The following is an 8,509-nucleotide window of genomic DNA, read 5'->3' on the forward strand; positions in this document are numbered from 1 at the left end:
ATAACCACATCCATTTCGAATAGCATTGCATAGCCTACATTTATGTAGTGCCCAACCCATGGGTTTAATATCCTTTGGACTCAGTAGATGGCGGCTTTCTCCTTGGTTTGTTAATAATTTCCTGTGTGACGGTATTCCGGAGATATCTAACTTTCGCTTCTCACTTAAAGCAGGAATATAAATTTGTTCGCCGCGTGTAGGCGGACCTGTTGTTGAACCGCCAGGGATCTTTGCGCACAGATGTTTCGGGGATGTCGGAATGTAGCATCACAAAAATAAGACTACAAAAAGCGGGTTAGACCAGCAGACTCTCAGATGATCAAAATACACAGTGGGAAGTACAGATTCCTCGACCAGCCGTCCACCCGTGGAGGAAACATGCTTGTTTTCCTGCTCTCCGCATTTTTTATGGTCTCCGCAGGTATGAACGATTATAAATTAATTAATTTCTGTGTTTAGTCATGCGATTTTTTAAAATTTATTTTTAATCTATGAGTGACTTAGACAAACGTCTAAGTCATCTTTTGAGCACACTTAAAACTTATAGTGTAACTGAACACAAAATGGAGCTCTTGAATTTAATAACAATGATTTATTAGAAGCTTCATGCTGCTTCTAAGACTCAGTGATAGGACTGAATTTTAGAGTTTCCTCCCTGTTTCATATGGAGTAAAATAACTGTCAAAAAGGTGTGTGCACAATTCTAACATTTGTATTCGTAACTGAGAGACTGTGTGGATTAGGATCATAGTTTCAGCTCATAGCTGGGGTCCCTGAAGCCTTCTGCTTGTGTGCAACATCTGAGTTTGGTCAGGACTCTCAGTTTGTGTGTTGCATTACTCAAATTCCCCTAAGAGTTAGGTTTGTAGTTGCTGGCCGGAAATTAAAACATCTTGATACAAGATTTTGCGTTACTATGCTTTTTCTTACAGTGTATTTGTTATTTTAACCAGAAGTGCTATTAAAGTAGCCTTGGTAGCCTTTTCTTTCTTTTTTTTTTTCTGCATTTGTTTCCATCATAGTGATCTTGCTTTAACACATTTTTTTTCAGTATTCGTCACACTGTGCAGATAAAACCATATGTTGTGCTGTTACACTTGGGTTTTCTCGAGTACTGCTGTGCTCTTGGGGTGATGTATGACACATATTTGTGGTTTGATAAACACCCCAAAACTTTGTCAGTTTGGATTCCTTCATAGGGTAGAGCAACTCTGCAACTCACAATTGCAAATGATTAATCTACTTGGTGTCATCAAGATATACATTTTTTAATAGATTACCTAATGTGTAAAGATCCCCAGTTTGATTCCAGGAGGAGACTCAAACTCACCCTCAGGAGTGTGGATCAGGAAGTGCAGTGTAAAGCCTGTGCCAAATCAAACATACAGATCCATTCGCTTGGGAAAAAAGGGCGCAGCCAAAAGTAACTCTGTATGACCTTGATGACATTAAAACCACATATAATGAGTAACCAGACTGGAATTTTAAACAGTTCAAAAAGCTTTCTCTTACAACCAAATACACTGCTACAGCAACTGAAGTAAAAATACCACAATATAAAAGTAAATCTAGCATATACTGTGACACAAATAAAGACCTGTTCGCAGAATGGCCCTTTTTCTAATCAAAGCTGGATTTTAAAATATCTTATGTGGAATATGCACTTTATGATCCTATTAAAAAAACACATTAAATCACTATTAAATAATGTCCTTTTAGTCTTACCAAGGCAGATATGCAGTCACCTAAACTCTGCACAGCTCTTGCCTAATAATCAGAATCATAAAACACTTGCATGGGTAGAAATGCAAAGCAATAAAGTTGTAATACTTAATACATCCTAAAAGATGTAATAAGGTGAATCCAACTTTTTCCCAGACATGGATTAAAACTGGCCTTAGAGTAAAAGAAAAAAAATCAATCAACATCTCCAGTTCAATTTTTGATTTTTTTTTTTTGGTCTAAGAGAAGGCGTAATTCATATCTGGGAAACTGAGGTTTTAAGACTTACCCACTCACAGCAAAAGTATGATGACACAACTCTGTGTCATCATAATTTTACTAGAAGTTAAAGTGGGATTAAATACGCAAAGTTGTGTTAAACTGAACAATCATTGTAAGTTTATTAGATTACTTATTTTTTGCATCTTTGAACATTTACAAAATTCACGAACAAAACATTTTAAGTTGTTTTAACAGTGATTGTTTATATGTGTCTCATGAGTGGAAATACTTTCGTCATCAACCAGTCATTACTGGAAACCATTCTTTAAATGGCCTAGGGAGCTAAAACAACACGGTAGAGTTCAGGTATTACTTGTTTATGGAGGTATTTACTTGTGTTTAGTTCCTTTTACTTTTGTTGTTGTTGTTTAAGTGTAAGTGTTACATGTGATACATTTCATTTATATTACATATAAAAATCTAAAGAGTTGAAACAATTAGTTTGTAACTTTTTTTAGTATTTGGTGCTGCCTAAATCTAATGCAAATCCTCAGAGATGCAATTTGAATGCACAAAAATACATTTTCCAAAAAGCTGAAATCTTTCCAATCAGAATCAAGCGATTCTTTGATTAAAAGCTGAATCTGAACCAAAGACATTTCATTTATAGATACAGAACCAAATACTATATTGTAAACTCCTGTAGAGAGTCACAGCAGATCTTTTGTTCTTGACTGTTTTAGTTTTTGGAGATCACCTGCACAGTCAGGTCAAAGCCGTCTGTTTACATAGTCTGGTTATCAGCAGCTCTTTTCTTTCGATTTCTTTCTTTATTCACTTGGACAGAAATGGAAACAAAGTGAGAGTCGGAGTTTTAAGAAGGAGTGGTTGTGTAATTATGGTTCAAGCTCATGCCAAAGCAGAACATGTTGCTAAATTCTGAAATTAGCACAATGGAAGGGATAATAATTTGAATATAGAAATATTTTGGCAGTTATCCCTTAAAGTGCACAAGAATCACAGCCAGAAAACATCACACACACAAAGAAGAGAGATTTCTGTATGATATAAATATACTGAAGCTCAAAAAGTGAAACAAAGATAACAAAAGGAATCATTAGTGTGTGGGTGGATGGTAAATGGAAAATTTGGAGTCAGCGAGTGGATTGTTTTCAATGTATAGTTGTGAAACCTGCTGATTGTTAACATTTTATAGACAGAGTCAAGACATTATACAAGAATCAAGTGAAAACAACTATAACAGCTTTTACTATTAACATAGTTGATTGTACTCACTCTGGCCTACACAAATACAGCAAACTACCCCGAATAAACTCCAAGTTTATGTAGACATGAAACAGGAACTGACCACTTTCTACAGGACGCTGATGCTACTAAATCAAGCATGGTATCATTACACAATCACAAGAGATGTTCATTTTAAGTTGGATTGTCATTATATATTGTAACTGAATAACTTGTTTCCTGCATGCCTTCATTTATCCAATCTCGCTTTCCTTACACCCATAAATGAAAGAAAACATATACAAAGATTAATTTCTTGCTGTCTTCATTGGTGAAATTTCAGTTTTCACCCATGTTTCTACCTAGTTTTTTTAATATAAAATAGATGATAAAAGGTTGGTCACTGCAGAACACTTGACCTTCTGCTGATTTTGTGCTTTTTTTAATGATCAACCCAAATCACTGCATTCTGTTTTTATGATGAGGTCAGGTCTTTTGGAAGGCACAGCAACTTGATGGAGGCAGTTATCCAGTTTAGTCCCTAATAGAAGGGACAATAGGGAGTTACTGTGAGAAAATCTGTGTACTTTGGTCTGAAAGTGACTCTGACAGGAGAGGTGATGCTGCAAAGCCCAAAAAAAAATGGTGCTTCAAAATGAGAATGTGACTGAAAGTTTTACTAACATTTCTCAGTGATTTAATGAACTTTAATGAAGTTGCAAGTTTACTTCAGATAAGTAACATTTAATGCAGCAGGTAAACCTACAGTGTGAGCTCAGAACCATCCAATAAATGTGTATTTTATGAGATTCTGAGAACTGGACTTATGATTGGTCACTTTTTCTGTTACAGGTGAAGACATCACTGTCACAGGCTTTGTGGAAAACAATGTCCTTCTGCCCTGCGACTGCTCGGGAAGAAATTTGGAGGCTTTTACATGGCAGAAAGATGAGAAAATGCATGTCACTCAATACAATAATGGCAACTTAAACTTTGGTAACAACTACATTAACAGAGTCAAAGCATATTTTCATGGGGACAGCAGAAATTGTTCTATTCTCCTAACCAACATCACACTGGATGATCAGGGACAATATAGGTGTGCTTTTTTTCGTAAACAAAGATACACCTACTTCATTGTGGATCTGAATGTTTGTGGTAAGTCATTAATTTATCCATTATAGATGCCAATAAGCTTTGAATATGCCTGAATTTTCATAATTTTAACTGAAGTCTTCTCTCACCAGGGAGTGATATTTGTCAGTACACTCAGAGTACCCCAAGTGGTGGAAAGGTGTACCACTGTGATGTGAGGCAACACTGCAGAGAACCTGAGATAACGTGGATACTGGATGAGGAGACTCCTATAGATTCACCCACGATTAACATCTTTAACACAAGCAACCTGGATAAACAGACCGGCCCCTACTATTTTTACAGCACACTCAAGACTGAGCACAAACTCACCTCAGAGCCTCAATGTAACGTCACGTGCCCAAAAACTGGTAATTATTTGTTTTAAATTGTTTCAAAGAAGATGTATATTAAGTGTTGCCTGGTTTTTTAACTACGCTAAAAGTGTTGTGACATTAAATGTAAACACAGTAACAGTTACTATGCAAGACATTGTGGAACACTTTATATTATCAGTTAACTAGTTTTTGGTTTTTCCAGGTCAAGTTCCGTCAATGCTCAACAAACAACCACACCAAGACCTAAACCCCTATTTAAGGACGTTGTGTAAAGTCGTCCCCGTTGTACTGATACTTGGATTTTTACTGATTTGGTGCCGCCGCCGTGGAACTTCTCACAGTGAGTTTCGTAATGCCACGTTTGCTGCATTACTGGTCAAACCAGAGTTGCCGTGCCGCTCTTGCTGCAGCTTTTTTAATCAACAGTTTTGCTCAGCTGCAATCATGTCTCACAATCAATTTAATCATTCATTTTCTCTTTATCAAGGATTACCCAGTGAGCAAGATGTGGAAACAGTGACTTCTCTCAGATGAAAACAAACTCAGACGAACTTTAAAGTGAAAATGTACTTTCCACTGAACCTGAGGAGGTGATTAATTGCTGATGTTGCAATACTTGCAGTTTACAGCATCCAGTTTTTGTCTTTTGTTCCCTCTCACGGAATGTACTTGTGAAAAGAGCGTCTATTTTGGAGGATCAACTGGGAGGAGACTATTCTCTACATTCTGTTCATCTAATTTCCTTGCAGATTAAAGCGTAACAACAATTTTACAAAAGCACAAAAAAGTTACTGAAAGCAGGTGTAGATCAGTACCTGAGCAAAATCACAACAATGCTCTAAAGTCTGTGAGAATAGTCGATTGCATTAAATCTGAGCTATATGTAGATTCTAAGTGCCATATTTACATTATTAATGTTTTATATTTACCATAGCCAGTTTACTCAACATAATCTGACATTGTTGCACCAATCGGTTATGGGTCTTATTTACTCTAAATGGAATACTTGTGGCAAAATACTTTATTTTTTTTATTCCAGTTTACCTAAATATGAACATGTAATGGAGACACAGAAGTATATATAATGCCTATATTTTATTACTACACTGTGGTTTTACGGAAAGGCTTCTTCTCTTCTATGATGATATATCAAAATGTAACTTGTTGTTTTGTAAGTGTCTTTTTGGTACATTGATGACTGTGAATTTTTTTTTTTTACAAGATTTGTTTCACTTTTATAAATAAGTAGGTTTAGGTTAATGTATACAATGTATAGTTAATAAACATTCAGGAGGCATGTAAGCAATAAGTAATGGGAGTTTATGCTCCATAACTGGATAGCCAAATAAGCGGTGAGTTTTTAAAAGAGATTTTGATCTGAAACGATGTTGATCTCTGCCAACTGTGAAACACATCACAGGACTACATGGTTCTGCAGTTCTGGTCCCATATTGTGAATTAGCTCTGCATCCTCGTGTCTGTGACTGCAGTCGGGACAGTATGCCCAGTGGAGGAGAGCAATAAAATGTGAATGTTTGGCCTTTTTCAGTGTCAACTAAGGGTTAAAATGAAAAGTTAAAAAAAGCACAAAAGAAAATCACAGTTTGTTCTTGTTTTTTTTACACTATTGTTTTCTGTTTCTATATATACTTTGTATAGTTTTGTATCCTGATATTGCTGTAATGTATGCTTTTTTTTTATGTAAATAGTTACATGTTTGATACACACATACAGTAAAGTTAAAGCGTAGTTTTCACACAATACTCCGATGCTGAATTGATTTACACCATGCTGAAAGTGATCACTAAGGCTCTCAGAGCACTTTACAATATTACGAGATTAAGAGCTGTTAATTTGCATCCACAGTATCAGATCTAGACAGCTGTTCAGATATTTTGCAACACATCACAATGTTTTACAATGTTTCCATGATAGATTTGTGAACTCAACTTCACCAATAAACTAAAAAAACTGCATGATGATTAACTGTTATTTCTGTTTAAGACCTTTCATTTCTCTTTTTTCCTCTTTAATGAAACATGAAAACCAAATGCACCACATGCTTCAAAAAGGAACACAGATCCTGTTTTTTGTAAAGTGTAGCACACTTTCAGGGTGCTTCATTATGTCAAAAACAGCATGCAAAAACTCAGCATCAACAAAATGTTTTTACAGCATCAAAACAACATTACAAATGATGTAATGTCATGTGATAAGCAAAGGATGTCAGGACTTAATAAAGAAAACCATCTGTTTCTTATCAGTATCTGAAATGAAATAAATACAACCTCAGACGAACAACAACACAAAAAAATTTATTTGACAAAAACTAAGCCCACATGCAGAAGCTGTGTGTGAAAACAAAGTTCACCCTGTGATTCAAGAAGTTGTAGAACCAGCTTTAGCAGTATGGTTTGATCAGTCTATCACATCAGTTTTGGCACACTGTTCTTTTTGAAGTAGTTTCAGCTGTTTGAAGTTTGCAGTTACTTCTTTATGCAGAGCTCTCTTAAGGTCCCGCCACAGCATTTCAATCAGGTTAAAGTCTGGACTTCTGCTGGGCCATTGCAACACCTTCTTTTTCAGTCATTCTGCTGCAGATTTGCTGCTCTGCTTGGGATCATTGTCCTGCTGCATGACCCAGTTTCCACCAGGCTCAGCTGTCAGACAGATGCACTCACTTTTGTCCCTAGAATACTTTGGTGTACAGAGGAGTTCACGGTTAGGACTCAGCAACTGCAAGGTGGCCAGGTCCTGTGGCTGCAAAACAAGCCTAAATCCTCACTGTGCTTTACGCTGGGTATGAGATGTTTGTGCTGATAGGCTATATTTGGTTATTGCTAGACATGATACCAGGGGCGGGTCCCATCTGAAATGCTTTAGTCACCATCACTAGACCAAGCAAGAGTTTTTTAGCTTGTTGGAGTACTTGAGGACACGTCAGAATTCCAGAAAGGACTCAGTGTTGAAATGGTGAAAAAAAAAAAGGCAGCAGAAAACCAGAGTAGGAGTCTCTATTGTGACATCAACTGTTGGTGAGCGTAGGAGTGACCAAGAGGACAAAGCTGGTTTATGAAAGCAAATCTTCTATCCAATCCAGTTGCAATATAATGAGAGGTGTGCAGGCATTCTGCAGTTCTTTTTAGAAGAATCACTGTTTTATTTGTTTGTTTGTTTGTTTGTTTGTTTGTCTTGGGGGGGTGGGGGTGGGGGTTGCTTGTTTGTGGTTTTTGCAGATATCTGAGACATGAGCTGCATGAAGGATTTTGGAGTGGAAAAGAAAATGAGGAATGCAAAATCTTTTTATTAATTAGAATCAGAATCAATTTATTGTCATTACATGTCAGACATGTAACAAAAATGAGTTCCAGAACACCATCCAAAAAGACAAACAAACCAAACAACAAGTGGAGTTAAGTGTCTGCGGCCTTGCAGCATCAGAGGCGCTGCCGTTTTACAAAGATAAGAGCGAAACAAAGTGAACACAACAGGATAGGATAGCAGCCATGTCAATGATACATGACATGACATGAAAGTAGTCCGATTAGAGTAACTCGTTACTAAGTAAGGCGTTACTAAGTAATGCGTTACTGACATCACTGGTGGCAGCATGTGCATTCAACTTCAAATCAGTTTATTGCACCCTATAAATTCTAATGTATAGGTCAGGGGGCGGCAACCCGCGGCTCATCCAGGCTTAATCTGAGGCTCTGTGCGGCTTAAGGAAGTAAATTATAAGTATCCAAATGAAGTGCATTTTATTTTTGTCAGTTCGGTTTTTGTTGTAGTTTTAAATTGGAACATTATTTTGATCTTGAAATATTAAAATAAAATCATTTTATTTATCT

The 8,509-nt window shown here is 36.6% G+C and overlaps 1 protein-coding gene across 1 annotated transcript; it reads left to right on the forward strand.

Annotated features, from left to right (window-relative positions):
* The first annotated feature begins 153 nt into the window (after positions 1-153).
* On the forward strand, positions 154-6,417 carry LOC115800513 (uncharacterized). Its single transcript, XM_030757932.1, has 5 exons — positions 154-421; positions 4,042-4,347; positions 4,437-4,694; positions 4,864-5,001; positions 5,149-6,417. Exons 1-5 carry the CDS (start codon positions 316-318, stop codon positions 5,193-5,195), a joined length of 855 nt encoding a protein of 284 aa, XP_030613792.1. The 5' UTR covers positions 154-315; the 3' UTR covers positions 5,196-6,417.
* The last annotated feature ends 2,092 nt before the right edge of the window (positions 6,418-8,509 follow it).

This window comes from Archocentrus centrarchus, chromosome 21, assembly GCF_007364275.1.
Source record: "Archocentrus centrarchus isolate MPI-CPG fArcCen1 chromosome 21, fArcCen1, whole genome shotgun sequence".
Classification (NCBI taxonomy): Eukaryota; Metazoa; Chordata; class Actinopteri; order Cichliformes; family Cichlidae; genus Archocentrus; species Archocentrus centrarchus.

Bases quoted from the DNA above. Each gene is read 5' to 3' on its own strand.
- LOC115800513 (XM_030757932.1), top strand. From the start codon at position 316: ATGATCAAAATACACAGTGGGAAGTACAGATTCCTCGACCAGCCGTCC. The intron at 4,348-4,436 runs GTAAGTCATTAA...TTCTCTCACCAG, and splicing joins TGTGGATCTGAATGTTTGTG to GGAGTGATATTTGTCAGTAC. The intron at 5,002-5,148 runs GTGAGTTTCGTA...CTCTTTATCAAG, and splicing joins CCGCCGTGGAACTTCTCACA to GATTACCCAGTGAGCAAGAT.